Source organism: Natator depressus, chromosome 7 (genome assembly GCF_965152275.1).
Source record: "Natator depressus isolate rNatDep1 chromosome 7, rNatDep2.hap1, whole genome shotgun sequence".
Lineage (NCBI taxonomy): Eukaryota > Metazoa > Chordata > Testudines > Cheloniidae > Natator > Natator depressus.
In genome coordinates this window covers 23,661,590-23,683,113 of record NC_134240.1, presented here as the reverse complement: position 1 = coordinate 23,683,113, position 21,524 = coordinate 23,661,590, and the positions used below count along the sequence as shown (strand labels likewise).

At 49.8% G+C, this 21,524-nt stretch overlaps 1 protein-coding gene across 1 annotated transcript in view; it reads left to right on the top strand.

Annotated features, from left to right (window-relative positions):
* The window catches only part of COL7A1 (collagen type VII alpha 1 chain), a 109,756-nt gene extending 88,439 nt beyond the window's left edge, over positions 1-21,317 (top strand). The window contains exons 110-121 of the mRNA XM_074959608.1: positions 392-445; positions 531-593; positions 1,350-1,412; positions 2,451-2,567; positions 3,772-3,849; positions 4,070-4,123; positions 4,450-4,498; positions 4,881-4,913; positions 8,341-8,436; positions 9,852-9,968; positions 17,150-17,329; positions 17,523-21,317. Coding sequence (XP_074815709.1) covers positions 392-445; positions 531-593; positions 1,350-1,412; positions 2,451-2,567; positions 3,772-3,849; positions 4,070-4,123; positions 4,450-4,498; positions 4,881-4,913; positions 8,341-8,436; positions 9,852-9,968; positions 17,150-17,329; positions 17,523-17,572 — 954 coding nt within the window. The 3' untranslated portion in view covers positions 17,573-21,317. The remainder of the gene's footprint in view (positions 1-391; positions 446-530; positions 594-1,349; positions 1,413-2,450; positions 2,568-3,771; positions 3,850-4,069; positions 4,124-4,449; positions 4,499-4,880; positions 4,914-8,340; positions 8,437-9,851; positions 9,969-17,149; positions 17,330-17,522) is intronic.
* The last annotated feature ends 207 nt before the right edge of the window (positions 21,318-21,524 follow it).

Here is a 21,524-nt window from a genome sequence, read left to right as displayed (position 1 = left end):
GTATCAGCCCTGCCCTGCAGCACTGGAGGGCCCCCGGGATGCTGTGGAGGCTACTGAGGAGATTGAGGAAGGCAGGGGGGACCCTCAACCCCACCCCTTTGGAGCCCTGGGGTTGTACGGTGCAGCAACCCCCAACCGGAACTGAACCCCAGGAGGGGTGAGTCCATGGGCGGGCAGAGCTGTGTGGCATCGCCCAGAGCACTGCTCAGTGGACTGGCTTCCTTTGGAGTAGAGGAGGGCCGGGAAGCCACGGGCTAGATATAACTCCATCAGTAAAGCAGTCTGTGCTCTAGACATGAGCCCAGTATGGAGGGGCTAGGGCGCTGTCCAGTCTGGTTCTCCATTACACTGCTGTCTCCCACTGACCTGTGTCTCCTTCTGTCTGCTCTAGGGGGATCCGGGGATTCCAGGCCGAATGGGACTTCCAGGAAGGAAGGGTGAGCTGGTAAGTGCACCCAGCTGCCTCCAAGGGCAATGTGATGCGAGCACATCTGGACTGGTCAGAATGAACATCTGGTTTGTTTTCCTAGGGAGAGCTGGGCATGCCTGGAACCCCAGGAATCCCCGGGAAAGAAGGTCTCATGGGACCCAAGGTAGGGATTAAAGAGCAATAATGTTTGGGGGGTGGAGTGAGGCCTGTGGATGAGGGGCTGCTGTGGGGCTTGCTGATCACTCTCTTCAGATCACGGCCTTCCTTGGCCAGAGCTGCCTCACTGACTGTTGGTTAATAGCGCACCACAGCGTGTGCCCGTGTTCTGTGCAGACAGTGGGATTTCTCCAGTGCTGCTAATAGAGGCTCCAACGCGGCCAGAGGCTCTGCATTAAGATGACCCTGCAGCCCTTTCCAGTGCACTCAGTGAGCGTTGGGAAGTAATTAGATGCTGGGACATAATGTTTCTGACCTAACTGCTGTTAGACTCTGTACAAACCTGACTTTTGGGGCCCAAGATCACCTGACAATGGCACCTCTACCCAGTTGTGGGTTAGCCACTGGGCCCAGATCCCAGGGACCCCAGCCAACTGGGGGCCCTGGAAAATGAGCGACCCTGTGCCCCAACCCGCTTCGCCCGTCCAGCGCTCCTGCGGAGTGGGGCAAGCCTCCGTTCCCTGACAGCACTCCCTAGCTGGGGCGCCAGGCAGATGGAGTGGGGTAAGCCCCTGAGCCTTGACCCCACTCCCCGGCTGGAGCATCAGGCTGGCAGAGTGGGGCAAGCCCCCGGGCCCTGACCCTGCTCCCCAGGGCAGTGTCCCAGAAATGGTGGCCTGCTCTGGCCCCACAAAACTGTAATCTGCCAGTGTCCCTACCCCAAATCTCACTAGAAAAAACACCTTGTTCTTTGCCTTCCCAGGGTGACAGGGGATTTGATGGTCAGCAGGGAGCCAAAGGAGACCAGGGAGAGAAAGGAGACCGGGTGAGTTGTGCTTTACTAAGGGCCAAACTCCAGTGCCCTTGAAGCTTGTGTTGGTGGGATCAGGGCTTATACCTAAATGCTTGGGAGTTTGGAAACTTCCCCACAGGAGCCCTCTGCTGCTGCGGCAAACCCCAGCATGATGGCAAAGCTCTGGTGCCCTGACTTGCTAATTGCTGGACAGTTTTCAGACGCTGACCATCAGTAGCTCGTTGCCTATTAACTAGAGCTGGACACTGACGTGTCCAGTAGGGTGTAAGGATATGCCCGGCCAACTGGGGAACCGTGATTCTCTAACCAAGACACGGGTCCCAGCACTGACTTGAAACTCCTCAACATCCTCCCTTCCAGAGGATTCTGGCACGGCAGAACCGGTGCTTCAGGCTGTAGCAAAAGTGGGAGTGGAGCAAGGTCAGTTCACTGTTAGAACTCCCAGCTGGTGAGAGCAGTCACAGGCCTGATGGAGAATAGCTGCAATTCTCCCACTGACAACTGGCACCGTCTGGTGCCTCCCCACAGATCCACTGCTGTCCTGCAGCTTGGGGGGCGGGGGTGATGGGGGTGGGGGTAGAGCATCTATGCTGTATGGCCATCCCCAAAGGTTCAAAAATCAGGCGTCAAGCCCTAAAAAAATCCCAAGATTGGCTGAAAAATTGACTTTTTTTTAAATGACTAAATGTTGGGTTCTTTACCTTCTGGTTTGGGGGGCCTTAAGGACGCACTCAGGACACCTTCTTTAGCTTCTCTCTGCAACCAGGAGGGCGAGGCACTCACTCTTTTTAAAAAGCAAGTTGAAATTCTCACGTAATTACAGAATGTCAGGAGCTGGGGTTCTAAGAAAACCCTCAGATATGCTGGGTCTTGTGATGACGTTGTGAGTGTTGGCCACACTTCTCTGTCAATAGACGACGCCTATCTCAAAGGGTACAGAGCAGGTCAGTGCTGCGGGAGATTGACTCGGCGTGGGCCAAGGTGCCAGTCTGTCACACTCCCAGTTTGTACTGCCCAGTGTGGGTTCCTAACCCCTGCCTCTTTTCTCAGGGTGCTCGAGGCATTATTGGCTCCCCAGGCCCTAGGGGCAATGATGGAGCACCTGGCCCACCCGGCCCACCAGGTAGCATTGGCCCTAAGGGCCCTGAGGGGATTCAAGGGCAGAAGGTAAGAACCTCTTCCCCACTGTGCATGGCCATTTCCCTACAGCTTCTACCCACCCCTCCAGACCAGGACAGTGTTGCCCTTGAATGGCCAGCAGGTGGCGAGCTCCTGTCTCCGGAACTTCACAAGGAAATCAAAACTGGACGACAAACCCCAGTGCACTCCCAGCCCTGGCAGCAAAGGCACCAGTGTCTGAGAGGGAACATCCGCCCCTTTTCCATGCAGTATTCAGGAACAAGAGACCACATGAAGGGCGAGAGTGAGCTTGCAGGGGTCCCTTGGCAGGCACAGGGTGGAGGAAGCAGTTCCCCTTCCCCTCCCGTCTGTTTCAGTTCTGCCTGGTCATATCCCCATCCCAGGGCAGTGAGCAGGCCCCGGACCTGTCTGCAGTTAGCAGGCAGCAAGGAGGTGGTAGTTAGACTCTGTTCAAGCAGGATCAGCTCCATCCACCTTCTGAATTGATGAATGGTGCCGCGCGAGTGATGTGCAGGGGCTGTTAGAGTGACAGGCAGTGTTACTCACTGGTTAGACGGCAGTGTTACTCACTGGTTAGAACAGGGAGCTGGGAGTCAGACTCCTGAGGTCTATTCCCAGCTCTGTCACTGGCTCACGCGTTGACTCAGGTCAGTCTCGTAACCTCTCTCTGTATCTCCGGGATGATTTCCTTGTCTCCCAGGGCTGGTGGGGTTCATTAATGAACGCTTGCAGCATGCCTCCGACCCTGAGCTGGAAGTGCCCCATGGAGGTGGTGTGTTCATTCTGGCTGTATTCTGGAGCACTGCTATTTCATGACCTCCCATTCACCCACAAGATCAGCTTCAGGGCTGCCCTGAACCCAGCCCGAGGTCACCATGCATGATGTCTCTCCCCAGAGCTGCATCTTTGATCAGGTTGGATTGCTCCCCTAGGGGACAGTTCTCACCTACAAGGGCACGGGGACCCGCCTTTGAGGACTTCTCACTGGGGATAGGGAGATGAAAGCAGAAGAGTCTAATGTTTTGGAAGCGGCTGAGAAATCTCTCTCGAAATAAGTGAGACTGTCATGTGTACCAGCTCGTTTAGAGCCGCGTCTAGGGAACAGCCCCATTCCCTGCAAGAGGGAGCTCTGGGGCGTGTGGGGGATGGTAGTTACTGCCCTTCTCTGGATGGCCCAATCCTAGAACTCCCCTTGCCGGCCAGTGTTTCAGTGTGTATTTTCCTGCTGTAGGGTGAAAGAGGCCCCCCAGGGGAGTCGACTGTAGGGACCCGAGGTGTCCCTGGGATTCCAGGAGAGAGAGGAGATCAGGTGTGTAAGCATGTTTCTGACCCATTGGATGTGCATTGCCTGGCTGAATGCTTGGCTCTGCCTGGATGTATTCGCTGTACCTTGAACTCTGCCCCCGTCAGGCGAAGACGAGAGCTTCCTAGGGGGTTGACAGGGTTCTGCAGAGGGTGGGTGTCTCCTGGCTCAGGGAGTTGCTGACCATGTAGCACGCCTCTTGATTTCCCATTTGGCTTGTTTTCAGGGGAATCCAGGACTCGAAGGCTCAAGAGGAGAGAAGGGGGACCCTGGCATGACGGTGAGAAGAGAGCTCCCTGAGGTCTTGGAGCAAAGCCCTGACCCACAATGACAACACATCCGTGCTACTGCGCAGTCAGTCAGAGCAGTGGGATACTTCCCTCTCCCAGGGGCTGGGACTGGCCCTTGAGTTCTGCCTTCCTGCATGGCAGGCTCGAGGCCTTTTTCCCCTTTACGGTTTCCCTCCAGGTCTGGCTCAAATGTTGGAGTGGGGGGAGACTGCTCTTTTCCCTGTGATCCCCAAAGCAGCTGAGGCAGGCTCATGGTGGGCTGGGGGGGCCGGAAGGCATCTCTTCCCTCTCTTCATTCCCTTGGTTTTCTCTGCAGGAACAAGAGATCCGTGCATTTGTCAGGCAGGAAATGAGTCAGCACTGCGGTAAGTGAGGCTTCACCTTCCACTTGGGGCTGACTGACTTCTCAGCAGCACCCCGGCTCTGATCTCTTATCACTACCAGGGCTCCTTGGGCAGAAACTGGTAAACAAAATTGTCTCCTTTACTGTCTCCTCCTCTGCCCTCTGTCCCTTTGTTCCTTCCTCTCTCCTTCTTTTGGTTAAGTTGCATATGCCATGACTCCCACATCTGGAGGTGTTCAGAGTACAATGTGCCAGCCCCATGCGAGTGTTAGGGGCCTATCAATCTAGTCTGTCCCTTTCCTGATACCTGGTGGCGGGGCAGGTCTGTGCCAAGTGCCAGGATGCTAGAGAAGGCTTTCCCCATGGATTAACCTCCTCTTTTTTCTCTCTTTCTCTCCACATAGCTTGCGGCGGACAGTTCTCCTCTTCTGAACCACGTGAGCACTGATTTCTTGTAACCCCTTTGTGCATCCTTTAATCCCAGTTTGCAGTGCTGAGCAGCAGCCCTGTCATTGACGAGCAGGTCCATTCTCCCAGATATGTAGCAGGTTTCACGAACGGGCCATGGCCCGTCCTGGAAGGTCACATGCAGCTAGCTCAGCCCTCTAGCACCAGCCACATTGGCAGATTGCCAACAGAAGAGGCAGCCCTGTGGAGATGCTGGTTTGGCATTGAGCCCTAGGAGACTTGGCGAGAGTGGCTGGGTTGGTAGGGAAGCTGTCATTGAGGGTGACTGACTAGGCCAGGAGCAGGAGATAATGGAAGCTGGGGTAGCAAGGGCAGAAGAGGTGATGAGTGACATGCTGCAGTTTGAAACATTCCTCAGCAAGGTCTCACGTCTGGCAGCGCTCGGGGTGTCAGTGAGTGCACTGGGGATTCTGAGGGGGTAGCACCAGGGAGCGAGTCTCTATAGGCAAGGAGGACTCAGTAGACTCCAAGCCTAGAACTGCCAATAGGGCAGTTTCAAAGCCGAGCTTCAGAGGCCAGACAGGAATGCTTGGCCAAGCATCTGACGGCAAAAGGAGAGTGCTGCACTGGGCGTCCCCAACCTGAGACAGCATCTGACATGCTACGCCAAGATTAGCAAACAGCAGCCATCCCTTCTCTGGACCCAGGGTCTAATGCGGCTCTCCCCGACTCACTTTGAACAGACTGCCAGTGGGCAGAGTAACTTATGGGTAGTCGTGCCTGGAGAAGCCAATACTTGTGATATCAAGGCACCAAATACATGGTAACAAGCTTGTAAAAGAACAATTATTGTGCAAGCCAGGACTGAGGAATCACTATAGCAAATACACTAGAGCAGGGGTCGGCAACCTATGGCACGCGTGCCATTAAAAATCCAATTCGGCCCGGCCCTGCCTGGCCCGCTCTTCTCTGCTCCACACCACATCCCACGGGGGCAGGGGGCAGAAGCTTGGTCCTGCCAGCTCCCCTGCCTCTTTCTGCAGTGTGCTGGCTTCCTGCCCCTCCTCCTCCTCCTCCTCTCCGGCCCTCCCTCCCAGCCCTCTGCTTGACTCCTTCATCCACCCCCCACAACCCCAGCCCTAACTCTGGCACCCCCACACATACCCAAGCCCCCCACACCCCATGCCCTGATTCTTGTACCCCCCCCACATACCAAGCCCCCCCACACCACATGCACCCCCCACATCCTGACTCTTGCACCCCCACATTCCCACCCTGAGCACCAAATGGGAGCTCCTGCACCTTCCCCACCCCCCACATTCCCACCTGCACCCCTCGCACCAAATGGGAGCTGTCCACATAAGTGCTCCACACCCAAACCTCCTGCCCCAACCCTGAGCCCCCTTCCTCATTCTAGCTCCTGGCCAGACCCTACACCCCAACCCCCAGCCTGCTCCTTCACCCCCAGCCCTGTGCTCAGTGCACTCCCACCCTCAGCTCAGTGCAGAGAGAGAGGAAGAGAATGGCCAGAACCAGGGAGAAGGTAGGCACCCACTGTATATGGGCAGGGCCGGGACCCCAGACTGGCAGCGGGCTGAGCGGGTCCAGCAGCCGGGATCCCGGCTGGCAGGAGCCAGCGGATGGAACCCCTGAGTGGCAGCGGGCTGAGCCACTCAGCCCACTGACGGTCTAGGGTTCTGGCTGCCGGCCCCTTGCCAGCCGGGGTCCCGGCCGCAGGCCCCACTGAGCCCGCTGCCGGACTAGGTGAACAGAACCCCAGACCATCAGTGGGCTGAGCTGGCCGGCGGCGTAAGGTCAACATTTTAATTTAATTTTAAATGAAGCTTCTTAAACATTTTGAAAACCTTGTTTATTTTACAATACAGCAATAGTTTAGTTATATAATATATAGACTTACAGAGAGAGAGACTTTCTAAAAAACATTAAAATGTATTACCGGCACGTGAAACCTTAAATGAAAGTGAATAAATGAAGACTCGGCACATCACTTCTGAAAGGTTGCCGACCCCTGCCCTAGAGTAAGGAGAATAAGATGGCACAAGGACATTGACAGACTCATCCAGGGTAAGATCTGTTCCTACACAAGGGCTAAGCCTGGTGTGGATCGGGGAGGAAGAGAGAGGTGAGTGGGGGAAGGGAAGGGAAGAGAGGGCTGGTGAGGAAAGCAAAGGGGAAGAAGAAAGGAGGCTTTCATAGCAGGTTCCCAGAAATGGTAAAAAAACAGCTGAAGATTGTAGGGAAGAGGAGGCCAGCAGGGCAGCCAGCAGTGTAAGCCTGGCAAGGAGGAGCTATGACGCAGAGGTAGGTAATGTTTGGGCAAACATGAAATGAATTATTTGCCTGATTGTTCTCAAAGGAGGATGGGGGACACATGCAAGGAACAGACATAAATCTTCCAGGAGAGGAAGAAGAAATACCAGAGGAAATCAGGATCACGGCAGAACAGGTGATTGAGAAAGCAGAGCATCTTTCTAAACCACCCATGCCAAACCGGTCCAGAGCAGAGCCAAGCAGACTCCATCCTTGAATGGCAAGAGAGAGTGAGAGAGACTATCTTCTAGTAGATAATTCCACACTGTTTCCAGCCAGACCCAGGAGGCTGTACCAAGCTGGGGAAAGGCTGAGTTTAGTATCGGAGGCGTCATTCATACAGGGCACAGTGTTCAGAGGCTTCTCAGCATTCCTGTAGTACCTTCCTATTTGTGTGTAGAATCTGTGACCACATGCCTCATCCAGAGCCATGAGTGAGCCTGCCTCATATCTGGGAAGACCTTTGCTGTGCTCGTCTGTGTCCTGTCTTGTCCTCCACTGGTGTTTGACAGCTGCCTCGTTGTTTTTGTATATTGTTCAAACTCTAACTCACCAAGGGCTGTGTTCAAGAGCATGTCTGCCCGCCCCAGGAAGCCCAGTTCTACTGAGGGGATTGGGTGGATTAGGATGAAGGGAATCTGAAGAGAATATATCTCCCTTTGTGCATGCATCCTGCCTACAGGTCTCTTTCTTTCTGCTGGTATTTCCAGCATCTATATTGCCATCACCTTGCAGTGGAGTCAGTAGGGTGAATTTTTCTGTTTTGCCTCTGTCCCAGGAGGTCCTGTCCCATCAGAGGCAGGAGGATACAATTACATAGATTATGCCACAGGCCAGGGCTGATGCAGACAAAGTGCTGTTGTTCAGTGTCCAATGGCGGGCCGCAAGAGGTGGTCCAGACCTGCCCGTCTATGGTGCTTCTCTCCGTAATGCCTATTTCTTCCCTTAGGTCTCCAACGCAATGCTAGTTTTGCACCATGTCTGTCTGGCTGTTAGCAGTCTTGGAAGTGGACAGTGCTGATGCTGCTCTTGAGCATTAGCCCGTGACTTGTCGGGGGGAGGGGAGCCATGTCAGTCATTCTTATGTCCTGTTTGATGTCTGTGCTGTGTCCTTGCCTCTCTTAGGTCTTCTCCCCAACTATCCATCCACCCAACCATTCCTGTCTGTTAATGCTCATCTAGTCCCTGTGCTTAAGTTGTCACACGCTGAAGAAGAGGAGGGTGAGTCTTGTCTCTTTGTGCCCTGTCATCATAATCATTCTCCAGGGCTGACTTTGTGAGTCCTGCATGGAAGCTCTGCCATTACAATGTCCTTCACTTGCGGGTACCAAGGGATTGCAATACCCGCCTTCTGTAACAGTAACTCAGAGAACCTAAGGCAGCTGCAGGCCATTTAAAAGTAGAGTTCTGGCTATTTATTACCTTAATGCTAAGATGCACCTAGATATGGGCCATTGTATTATGACTTAATGAAGGGCATCTGCATTCTCGCAATGACACAGAACATATAGGGATGTCTTTGCTATGTCGTCAAACCCCAACCACCTTTGGATCAGCTGATCAGAGGGACAGGCGAGTGAGAGTGATGTGCAGAATGAAAGGAGTGTTGTTTATCAAACAGCTGGAGTGCACAAGGTGCTCAGGATGAATGGGTAGGTTCATGGAAAGATAAACAGTGACTGAGTAGAGGAGTAAGTGTATGGCTTGGATAGATACTGCAGGATGGTCACATGGCTTATGGAAGGGTATGTGAATGTAATGGATGTGTGAATGTCCAGGATGACTGGTGCGTGGATGAGTGACTATGGATGGAGAGTAGATGAATGGATGGGCTCATAGGTAGAGGGGGTGAAAGGAATGGGAAGAGGGAATGTCTGAAGAATGATGGGAATGTGAAGGCAAATGTGTAGAATGACTGGAAGGATTGATTGGCCGGATGCTACAGCATGGCTGGTAAAGCAGCATAGGTTGGTGGGTAAACATCTAAACCTGAATTGCATCCAGTAGTAAGTGAAGGTGGCACAAATCCTCCCTCTAGCTCCTTTTCCAGCTTCTCTGTTGTCCCATTGAGATAGGGCACAGAGAGATTTGCAGAGATAAGTCTCCAGAGAGTGTGTTCATTCCCCATTTAATTGTTAGCATTTTCGGTGACAGCCTCTTTGCTTCCCTGTGTCCTGCCCCCACACACCCCTTGTCTGCTCTAGAACATTTTGTATCTGTTTTCCAGCCATTGTGTCCATCCCAGTAAAATGAGCACAACGTGTTCTAGTGTAGCTGTAGCCACACAGGTCCCTGTGCTGTGACACTGCACCTTCAGGCAAGTGACCCCTGTGGCACGGTTAGTTACTGAGCAGTGCAGCCAACTCCTCTCCCTCCGGCTACCTTTGTGCAAACAAGCCAGTGCACCAGCCAGGCAACTCAGTGGCATGTTGACCAGGCCTGTTACTGAATCTGCCATTTTTAAAAGCCGCTCCCAGGATCAAAGCTGCAGACCAATTGTCATCATCCTGGGAATGATGAGGGATGAATTCCCACATGGCTCGGGCAACAAGCCCAGTGACCTCATCCACCTGCCCTTCCCACCCTGCACTTCCCTGTCCTGTGGCCCTTCTCATATGGCCGGTGTTATTTTCCAGGGCACGAGGTGCGTGTTGTGAACACAAATGACCCTGAGTACGAGCATGTCTACGCAATGGAGGACTATGAAGAGAGCCTGGAAGCTGATGGGACAGAGAGCACCATGCTGAGTGATGGTGAGTTTCCTTAACCTTCCGACAGCTCTGAGGAAAATGAGACCCGCCAGCACTCTCTGGGGGTGGGGGGGGAGCAGAGAAAAAGAAGCAGACTTGGTTTTATGTGGTCCTCTGCCTTTCTAACCTAGTCATTAGGGGTCGGTAAAGTCGATGTGCGTGACTGCTTCCTGCAGTGAGGCTGGCTGGCATGTGAGGTGGGAACAGGATACGGAGCCTTTCACCTCTCAGTCACTGTGCCTAGCCTGCCCAGTGGAAGTTGTTACCATCTGAAGGCTGTTTGGCACCCTATGTGAAAGGAGTGGGTGGATCTCTGTCCAGTTCTTAGTGGACAAGCATCCACAAAACCAAATCAATGGGGCAGAAAAGAAGTCCTTGTAACCTGAAAGAGGAAGAAAGGAAGCCTTTATGCCCTGCTTTGGGACACGTTAGAAATATGATTTAAGAGCTAGTTGCCTAGATTCTTGTAGATGAGCCCAGGACTTAGCCATAATTTTGGCATGGACTGTAGATGCCACATCTGATGGGAAGCGTGATGACTCTGAAATTGCCATTTATGGAGACCTCACTGAATGGTGTTGGATAATCAGGAGAAAAAGACTTCTCTCTAAGGTCTGAAGCTGCTGATATTCTCTAAGGCTATTTGGGTTTGGAAATTTGGTCCCTGAAGGTATTTCACAAGGGTTCCAGGACTTCCCTGTCTCATGAAAAGTAGATTCCAACAGAAAGCTCCAGCAAAAAGGAGGACCACAAGGTTGCCACCAAGAGAGGAGATAGCATAGTAATGATGTACAATAGTTAAGTTCTGAAGGATTTTCAAGCAACTCTGCTGCTTATGTGTTGCCATTTGTCCCCATGCAAGTTGGGACCCCATTTTTGTGACTTCTGATCTTGAGGTGAAAGGGCAGGTGACCTGTGCATGGTGTGGCCAGGGAGAGGGCTTTGTTACAGTTCAGGGGAGCCAGCATCTTCCGCCTTTCATTCCTGATACTTGTGGGCAAGCCAGCTCTGGAATATGACCCACTCATCCTCCTATCTTGTACTGCCTCTGTGAAATAAACCCAGAGGTTTTCCTGAACTCACAGTCCATCCATTAGCCTTTCCACTTCTTCTCCACATGTGGGAAGTCAGGTTTAGGAGGCTTCTCCTCTAGCAAACAGGGACTTCCTAAACAAGTACTTTACTTCCTGTTTGTAAAAGTGATCATCCCCAGGGCAGCTCCTGAGCACGGCCAGCAGAGGAGAGAAACCTCTGAGGCAGGTAAGAAGCAGACCTGCCTGATAACTCTCCTATCACAAGGGGGAGCCACCACTCTCCCCCTCCACCCTCTTTTGAAACTGTTAGATCTGATTTTTTTCTCCCACCTCCCAGTAAAGTGACTAATAAGTTCAGTGGTCTGTGCTAACAGTGACCCCTGAGTAGTGTGGTAGAGATCTGGCATTTTTTTTGCAGGGAGGAGGTGGTGCCGGTCTCCCAACTGTTAAGTGTCCAATCATGGCTGAGTAAATAAAACTCTTTGTACTGTGCAGAAGGAAGGAAGAAAAAGGAAACCTTTGGGTGGAAAACAAAGATCCTCCTCTTAGAGTCTCTGTGCTCTGCCATGTTGTTAATGAGGATTCTATAGAGGATTCTCACCCCTTCCAGAAACAGCAATGCTCTAAATACTAAGCATCCAGTACAGTACAGCAAAGATCATATTGGCACGTTACTAAAAGCAATGTTTCTTTTAATTTGCATGAAATGGAGCAGATAGCAGCCACCCAGAGAGAGATTACGGGTCCCAAACTGTAATGCTTCAAATATCCAGATCACAGCACTGCATTGTGGCATCGGTTAGAGCAGATGTGGGCAAACTACTGCCTAGGGGCCACATCCGGCCCTTCAGATGTTTTATTCTGGCCCTTGAGTTCCTGCCAGTGAGCGGGGTTCATGGCTTGCCCCATTCCACGTGTGCCATGGCTCTGCGCAGCTCCCGGAAGCAGCGGCACGTCCGCCCTCCGGCTCCTATGTATAGGGGCAGCCAGGGGGCTCCGCATGTTGACCCTGCCCCAAGCACCGCCCCCGCAGCTCCCATTGGCCGGCAACCGCGGCCAATGGGAGCTGCAGGGGCAGCGCCTGTAGATGGGGCAGTGCGCAGAGCCACCTGGTCGCACCGCCACATAGGAGCCAGAGTGGGGATATGCCACTGCTTCCAGGAGCTGCTTGAGGTAAACGCTGCCCGGAGCCTGCACACCTGACCCCCTCCAGCACCCCAGCCCTGATCCCCCTCCCGCCCTCCAAACCCCTTTGTCCCATCCTCCTGCACCCCAGAGCCTGCACCCCCAGCCAGAGCCCTCACCCCCTGCCCGGAGCCCCCTCCTGCACCCTGAATTCCTCATTTCTAGCCCCACCCCAGAGCCCACACCCCCAGCTGGAGCTCTCACCCCCCACCCGCATCCCAACCCTCTGCCCCAGCCTGGAACCCCCTCCCGTATCCTGAACTCCTCATTTCTGGCCCCACTCCAGAGCCCGCACCCCCTGCTGTACCCCAAGCCCCAATTTCGTGAGCATTCATGGTCCGCCGTACAATTTCCATATCCAGATGTGGCCCTCGGGCCAAAAAGTTTGCCTGTCCCTGTATTAGAGCCACAGTAAAGGTGAGGGTGATCAGCGGTTGCATTTGGTTCTCTGACAATGCTTTGGCTACCAATCCAGTACAAGGTTTGAAGCATAGGGATGGATCACACCAGGCTTTCAAGAGCTGGTGGTTTATCCAGCAGATGCGAATCTTAGTATCAGGGTTCAGGATTGAGAACGCTATCAAAAGTGCTGACATAGTGCCAGTCACCATAGGATCCAGGTACTGACCTTCAGGTTTAGGTGAGACAGTATTGTGACATATCAGGGTACGATTCAGAGCAGTGAGGGCCTGCGTCATCCTTGCCATGCAACCTTGCGTGCCTTACAATACCTTGCTGAAGTAGCTCCCACCTGGGCTGCTCACAAACAGCATGCAAGCCACACCTTGCCAGTTACACCCTGGCTCTCATCAGCTTTGCTTCTACTGCGGAGTGACCCCAAAGTGCCCTCAGTCCTGGATTTCCCCCCATAAATGTATGTCCTGTACTGCCCAGCCCTCTCCTGGACTGTACAAATATTTTAAGTCCGTTATTCCTTTAAGGGAATAATATATTGGCTTATTATCTTAAATAGAGTTACCCAGACACTTCAATTTAAACACACTGGATTAGATAAAACAGTAAATCAAGATTATAAACTACAAAGGGATAGATTTTAAGTGAGTACAACTAATGAGTCATAAAAGTCAGAAATGGTTACCAGAGAAATAAAGATAAAACGCCTACTAGTGCCTAACTTAACAAACTATATTAGATTCAAGCAAAATTTCTCACCACATGCTTCCAGCAATGTTAACATGCCCCACCCCCCAGAGTCCAACAGCTGTTTTTTTTGTCATCTTAGGAGCAATGCTAGAGACAGACGGAGGGAGAGAGAAAGAGGTGGTGTCCTGGGGTGTTTGCCCCTTCTTTTTATAGTTTGTCCCTCTCTTGAAAAACATTTTCCAGCTGAGAAGTAGGAGACGGCGTCTGTGGGGCAGGATGTTCCCTGCTGTTTTTCCTATATGTTTGAGCTTCCTTTGTTTTCCCTTCCTGCTTAATGACTCTGTTTACTGCTTAAATGCAAATTAAGGCAAACATACACTTATTTGTTCCCAACACGCCTGTTTGACCAGTTTGGTGCTACGTGGGTCTTGAACATGCACTCTTAACATGATACAGGGGAACCTTATTGTGATGGGTTCCCTCCGGAGTGCCACCTAGAACTGGGGTACCACTGAGCCCTCTGACTGACCAGCCTGGGCTCCCTCTCACACTGTGCTGCTGTGACAAGCTCTAGACAACTCTGGGTCTTACACTTCCACCAGCATTTACACAGGCAGGGACACACCCTGCCACAGTTACATGCAGGCTTTGACCAGCCATTGCATGAACCAACAATAGAAAGGCTACAGCCAAGATTTCTCCCAGTCTAGAACCAAGGAGCTGTACCATCCTGCCCAGATCAAAATCCCGACCAATATGAATTTATTACTCAGTTCGCCTCTCACTCAGTATGGAGAGGAGTATGCACACTTGTGGTAACTAAGCAGAGGTTTTTCCCCAGACACTTAAAGGCACACTGGTTTAGGTTAAAATATAAGACAAGTTTATTAACTACAAAAAGATAGATTTAAAGTGCTTATAAATTATAGCAAACTAAGATTAACATACTAGAAGGATAGGATTTGAATTAACAATTTCTCACCTTGACTGATGATACAAGCAGGCTTACAGATTCTCAAGGCACAAGCTGCACTTGCTTTGCAGCGTGGGATCCCCACCCCCGCTCCAAGTCCTTTTCTTTCAGAGCTTCTCTCAGGTATTGAGTTGTGGGGGAGTGAAGAACAACAGATGATGTCACTCCCTGCCTTATATAGCTATTCCATATGGCAGGAACCCTTAGTGCCAAAAACAGTTCCCAGCCCAGTTTGTGGAAAAATACAGGTGCCCAAAATGGAGTCTAGAGAAATGTGTTCTGGTCACATGCCCTTGCAGAGTCATAGCAGCCATTACTTACAGGTTGGCTGAAACATCCACAGGAAGGCTAAGCTATTCCACAGCCCATTGTCTTTGCTGATGACCTATTAACTGTCAGTTTTCTTCATTATTGTACCTGAAAGGCTGGCTGTGGGTGTCTTCCAGAGTAAGCCCATTTGAAATTCAGATCCATAATCAGTATTCATCACTTCAGATACAAAAATGATACATGCATACAAATAGGATAATCATAACCAGCAAAAAGAAAAGGAGTACTTGTGGCACCTTAGAGACTAAGCAATTTATTTGAGCATAAGCTTTCGTGAGCTACAGCTCACTTCATCGGATGCATTCAGTGGAAAGTGTAGAAGATCTTTTTATATACACACAAAGCATCATGCATGATGCTTTGTGTGTATATAAAAAGATCTTCTACACTTTCCACAGTATGCATCCGATGAAGCGAGCTGTAGCTCACGAAAGCTTATGCTCAAATAAATTGCTTAGTCTCTAAGGTGCCACAAGTACTCCTTTTCTTTTTGCGAATACAGACTAACACGGCTGTTACTCTGAAACCTGTCATAACCAGCAAATTATAACTTTTCCAATGACACCTTACACGACCCATCTTTTACAAAATGCATCATAATTATGCCATATCATCATAATATTGCTATGACAAATATAGGGTGTAGTGTAACACTTACAACTTCACATACAGTGTTTCCACACATATTTTATCTGGACAGTACTGACCAGCAAATTGAGTTTTGAAATGATACCTTACAAGGCATACCTTATACAAAGATTATTACAGTAGTGCAAGGGTGTGAATACCGGGGTGTATTTCATCAGACCTCCATCCTTACAAAGCTGCAGTAGGGTTAGCCACTGGCTGACCTGGAGGCAGCAGGTCAGGGGCCTCTTTCCCGGACAGGGCATCTGCCACCATGTTTTCTTGTCCCTTGGTATGCACAATCTTCATATCAAGTTCTTGTAGTATAAATCTACAGTGCAGAAGCTTGGAATTTGAGCCTTAATTTTGTTTAACCAGATCAACAGATAATGATTCCTTAAAACTCTGAACTTCCTGTTAAGAAGATAGGGCCTAAACTAATTGACGGTCCACACAATTGCATAACATACTTTCTTTATGACAGAATAATTTCTTGCTTAAGAAAGCAATGGGGTGTTTCTTGTTGTTTACCCTGTCTGCATCAGGATAGGCCTTAACCCAGGGTCTGATGCTTCTGTGCACAGTTCAAACATTTTATCAAAATCTGGACTAGCAAGAAGAGGCTTTTTCAGACAAGACTTTCTTTAGCTTATCAAAATTCTCTTATCTGCCTTTGTCCATACAACTTTATTAGGCTTTGTCTTTTTACGTAGACCTGTGATTGCAGATACACAAACCTTCTGTAATAGTTTACCAGACCTATGAAAGATTGAACCTGTTTTTTGGTTTGGGGTACAGACCAATTTACTGTGGTTTCAATTTTCAAAGGTTCAGGGGATATTTGACCTCTCCCTACCCAGTGTCCCAAATAAGGAACTCTGGCTGCTCCAATTTGACACTTAAGAGGCTTTTATGGGTAGACCTCCCTTTTTGAGCTTCAGCAGCACCATTTGTAAGTGTTTTTTGTGGTCAGCACAAATGTTGCCAAACACTGCAATGTCATTGACATAGGTCCTTGCAAACCTCTGAACCATTTAACACTTGGCTGATAGCCTCTGAAAGGTGCCCCCTGCATTAATTAGCCCAAATGGTAACATTGTGAACTCAGAGAGCCATGTCAGTGATGAAAGTGGCATTCTTCTGTGCAGCCTCATCTAAGGGAATATTTCAATAATCTCTGCCAAATCAAAAAAGCTGAGATCTTTTAGCTTTGCTTAAGATATCTAGCATATCATCTATTCTAGACATAGGATAAGCATCTAGTACTGTGCCCACCCTGAGTTATCTGTAATCAACACAAAGCCCTTACAGTGATATCTTTCTTAGGGACCAAGACCACAGGTGGTGCCCAAAAGCTGTCAGACTCCTTAATTACTCCCAGGTCTAACATGGTTTGTATTTCTGTACAAGTTTGTTCCTGCACCTTGCCAGTGGCCCTGTAGCTCTGCTGGGAGGTGGCTGTGGTCTTTCTGTAACGATTTTGAGTCAGCCAAGGGTGTCTTTCGTGGCTTGTTAGAAAATACATTGTGGTTTTGCAGCACAGACAACACGTCTTCCCTTTCAGCGGGTGTGAACACAGTGCAGATACCAATGCTTTCCAGAGTTAAATCAGTTTGGCATTCAGCCATTAAATCAGTGAGGTGGTATGCCTCCGTTTTCCTTTCCACAGAAGTCTGACCAATGCAAAATGTTTAAGTGTCTTCCGTTCACATATAAAACTGCCAATCCCATCTGGCTCCTTTCCATTTCTCTCTAGCGGTACCTTACTGGGGGTTCGCCTTGGGTTCTGAAGGGCAAGAGGCATCCTAATGTCTTCTGATGATGTTTTGCTAGGTATGATGTCAGAGCAGATTTTTAAGCATTGATCTCTTTTTTTCTCTCAGCCCCAGGGAACCTAACCAGCAACTCTGTTCACTTTTTTCCCCTCCCAGCTGACCCATGCAGCTTGCCCCTGGACGAGGGAGACTGCAGCAGATTCACACTCAGGTGGTATTATAACCAAAAAGTGGCAGAGTGCCGGCCTTTCATCTACAGCGGCTGCAGGGGGAACCTCAACCGTTTCTACACCAAGGAAGACTGTGATCTCCAATGCAGGCACCAGGCAGATTCAGGTAGGGGACCAGCAGTGCCGCTCCTCTCCATTGCCAACAGATCTAGGACAGTAAATGTCCCTTTGTGCTGATTCAGTCCAGAATGTAGGTGAAAACGGGCAGGCTGTAACACCAGTGTGTCTAGATGCTGGGGTGTAGGGGTCCTGACTCCCAGTCGTCTGCTTTCACCACTCTTTTTCCTCTTTTTCTGCAGATGCCCAAATTGCTGCTGACAACACATCTGATGGGAAGAGGAATGCATAAACTGCCCTGTTTTAGTGGGGTTTTCCCGTCCGGGGGTAAACTGACCAAAGGGAGAGAAGACCCCACCTGCCCTCTGAGTGAAAGACTCTTACAGGGGAACCTACCCTGGGCCTGCCCCAGGTCCTGGCCACACATGGTGTGTTTGGTCTCCTTGTTGCCATCTCTGCTCCCTGCAGCGTTGCCCCGCATGCCAGCTTGCCGGAGCAGAGACGTGGTGCTATTTCATAATGAGTATTTGTTTTACTCGTGGTTTTACTTTTTTTTTATTATTTTTAAATTAAGGTGAAATTTTTATCAAATGGAAAAAAATATCTGTAACCTCTTTAAAAAGCCAACAGTTCTGAATTAGAGCTTTTTAACTTATTTGATGCTGACTAAGAACACACAGAATGCATTAGCCAGACCAAACCTGTTCGTATTGCCACTTGCTTTATTTCGGGTTCACAGGCCTGTGGGCCACTGCTTGTGAAATGGACTACCCAGCTTGAATGTCTCCTAGCCAAACTGCTCCTGTGGAATTGGCAACCCACTCACTCAGTGAGCACAGCTGTGAATGGCAGCATAAAGGCACAAAGCCCCTGGATTCAGTGCCAAAGTTTGCATGATGTCAATTCTCCAAAGGATAAAATCTTCTTGGTTTCTGCCTGGAAACTGCCCCCTCCCATCCCCCAGGCACTGGAAATGCTTCTTCATGGCTTGTAACGCTGTGCTTTCTTTTCTCTTGCTGTTTGTCTTTTGGGGGGACTCGTTGGGCTGTTGGCAATTCCGCCCTTGGGGCTGCCAAAGGAATAGAACATACGGGCTGCCCTCCTCTCCTCGCATATCCCAGGCAATTGGACTGTATCAGAGAGGAGGAAACACAACCCAGTTGGGCAGCCCTTGAATCTTAGAGATGTGATCTCATGGCTTGGAAGAAACTGGCCAGGTGTCAGTTCTCCTCAAGCCCCAGCGAGAGCCTGAGCCAGAAGGGACCTTCTCTCTAGGCAATTCCACCATTCTCAGCCTAACTCTTCTCTTAGCTCCATACTCAGAAGCCCTCGCAGACAAGCGTGTGGCAAATAGCAAAATGTGGTTTACAGCTTGGCAGCGGAGATCAGCCTCTCTCTCCTGGTCCATGCATTTCCCTCTGGATCCCCAAGAAATCTGTTCTGCTCCAGAACAGCATTTGCCAAAGGAAAGGACCTGGTTGGTATCTCAGACCTCCATGCTCCAGTAGGACCAGACTGTTTGCACACTCCATTCGCCATCATCAAAACAAACCATTTTATAGTAACTAAGGGTGATGGGTGGGGCTTGTTAAAGGCACTTTCCTGCTGGCCTCCACCAAATCCTGGATGTTAGCTACATCTCCCGTGCGCTGCTCCCCTGCACTGTGTGCTGCTTGATGCCTGCAAACATTCAGTTGGTATAAAACAGCTGGGAAATGCAATTCACGCCTGGCCTGGACCGCCCGTGCAATTTTGTACCCAGGCAAAGGTGATTTTTACAGAGGTCCCTGGGAATATCCAAGACCTCCGATTAAAGAAAAGAAATCAGGATGTTGAAAAAATTTAATTTTGGATTCCAGAAAAACTCTAGTCAGGACCATTTGCAAAGCTGACATCATGTACGGACTTGGGATTTGGAAAATCATGATTTTTATTTAATTACTAATTGAATTAACCTCTCAGGTTCCAGGTGGGGGCTTCACAGTTGTAAAGGCTGTAACATCTGTGCTTGTTATGCCACTGGGGGAGGCATAGGCAGCTGTGAAAGAGCAACAGATCTGTTAAAGGAAACATATTTCCCCACCTCCGCCCAAAATAAATTTCATTTGAAGAAGTTTCACCTTAATCCTGAACAGTAACCAATATTCTCAAGCAAGAGTGACAGCATTGGGAGAAACCCAAACAAAGGCCAGAGCGTGTTTAAGTCTACGTGTGTGTGTGGATTTGTCTGTATGATGCACATTGATCCACACCCATTTTAACAATGCTTTTCTTTAACCTAGTGGTGCTGAACCTTGTTATGAGAATAATCAGGGAAACACTGAGGATGGTGCTATGCTATTGTAAGTTCCTGCCATCATACGGCATTTTAAAAAGCTTTGTAAAGACTGTTTGCAATCCCGGTTTTATACCATTGCCCTTTTCCCCACCCAAAACACTGTGCTCACAGTTGGACATACTCCCACTCTCTTTCAGTTATGTAAAGTGCCAATACAAACCTCCCATCTTTACACAGCTGTTCTGAAAAGGGAAACGAGGGTAACCGTCACATCTGAAACCATGCCAATGGGTGGGTGTATATATGATATCTATATATTGCTGCAGTGTGTGTGTGTGTGTGTGTGTGTGTGTGTGTGTGTATACAACATGTGTCTGTGTGTCTGAATGCAAGGGAGGTGTCATTTAAAATTGCAGTAATTTGAATCTGATGCAGTTATTGTAATGATCGCTAGTGAGGGAACATCCTGGGCTAAGACACAGGCACAGAGAGATTTCACTGGCTGGACAGAAGTTAGGGAGCCACATTGTGACTCTAAAAGATTGTTTCTGTAGTCATCAGGTCATGTTCCTGTGGAGTGGCTTGCAACAGGTGTAGCTGAGGGAAATGTGACTGGTGTTTCAAGTGTGGTGTTCAAGTGCCTGGCGTCGTGTGGCGGGAGAGACTTGCTGTTGAACAGTACAGAGTAAGAACTATGCCTGGGAAGACATGTGTATGCAGCACTGTTGTGATCTCAGTGCATTGACTGTAGATCTCCATTTTGATTACAGTTCAGATCCTTACTAAAGATGACTACTACTATTGTGTTTTCTGGTAATGGCCCATATACCCTAGTGACGCTAATACCAATTGGCTTGGTGAGGGCATTATTTGTGATATTCTTTTAATAAGAGAGCACAGTTCTGAGGTCTTGGCTCCTGACGCAGTCCTAAGTAATCAGCAATATCTTAGAGTTGCTGACGTGTCATGTCACCTGCCCAGCTGGCCGGAATTGTGCTGTGACGCTTTCAGCAACTTCCTCTGAAGTTGTCAGGCTTAGATCTTCAAAGCATGGGTGTGAGTGAGAAGCCCCCTGTTACAGTAATGGGCACTAAAACATCTGACTCAGTTGAGGACAGACCTTCTCCCAGCCTGCATGGATTGCTCACTCCCGTGGGATGCCTGGGTCAGTGCCCAGTGCTTTCACAGGTATCCAGCACTGTGCGATGTTTCCATTGTCATTCTTGCACAATCTTACAGCTTTTCCATAAAGGTCCCTTGGAAATGGAGAACCACCATCCTCCTTACATTTGGGCCCGTGTGGCCTTGCTGTAGATCATTACTAAAGATAAACTTAACTTATCAGCATGTTCCCTGCATCTTTTTTGGGGACGTGTTTGTCAGCATCCAGTGGTAAGTTTCACTTCCGTGTCACCTCTCAACAGCTGTGAAAGAGGCAAAAATACCACCCTGCCTGGCAGTGACTTTAGGAAGATTTGTCTGGATAGATTCAGAGAAGGGTCACTACAATCCCAGCCTCCCACCCTCTGTTGCTTTTGTAGCTGCTCAATCTGCTTGCGATGTAAGCAAAGCAGGCAGCTCGCAGCACCATCCAGAGCGTGTTACATTGTGTCACTCCAGTTGCTCAGGTACACACTGTACAAGGCTTGTCGTTGAGCCTGATGTTGAACTGGTCCTGCAGAATCTAGATGCAAGTCATGTTTGGTGGTTGTTTTTCTGTCAAGTGCCTCTCGTGACATGGTGCAAAAACTCAAAATCTGGCAAATAAAAGTTTGTGATACCTCATTTCTGTTGGTCTTACCAGTCTGTCTGTTAATGCTGTGCCTCTCCCTACCCACCCCAGAACCTCTTGCTCATCGCTATGTCACACTGTATCTGCACTTTTCACTTACTGGAATTTTGGGGCCTTTAGGAATGTTTGTGTCTCTCTCCATCACTTTATCCAGCCCTTTTTGCTTTCTGGCCT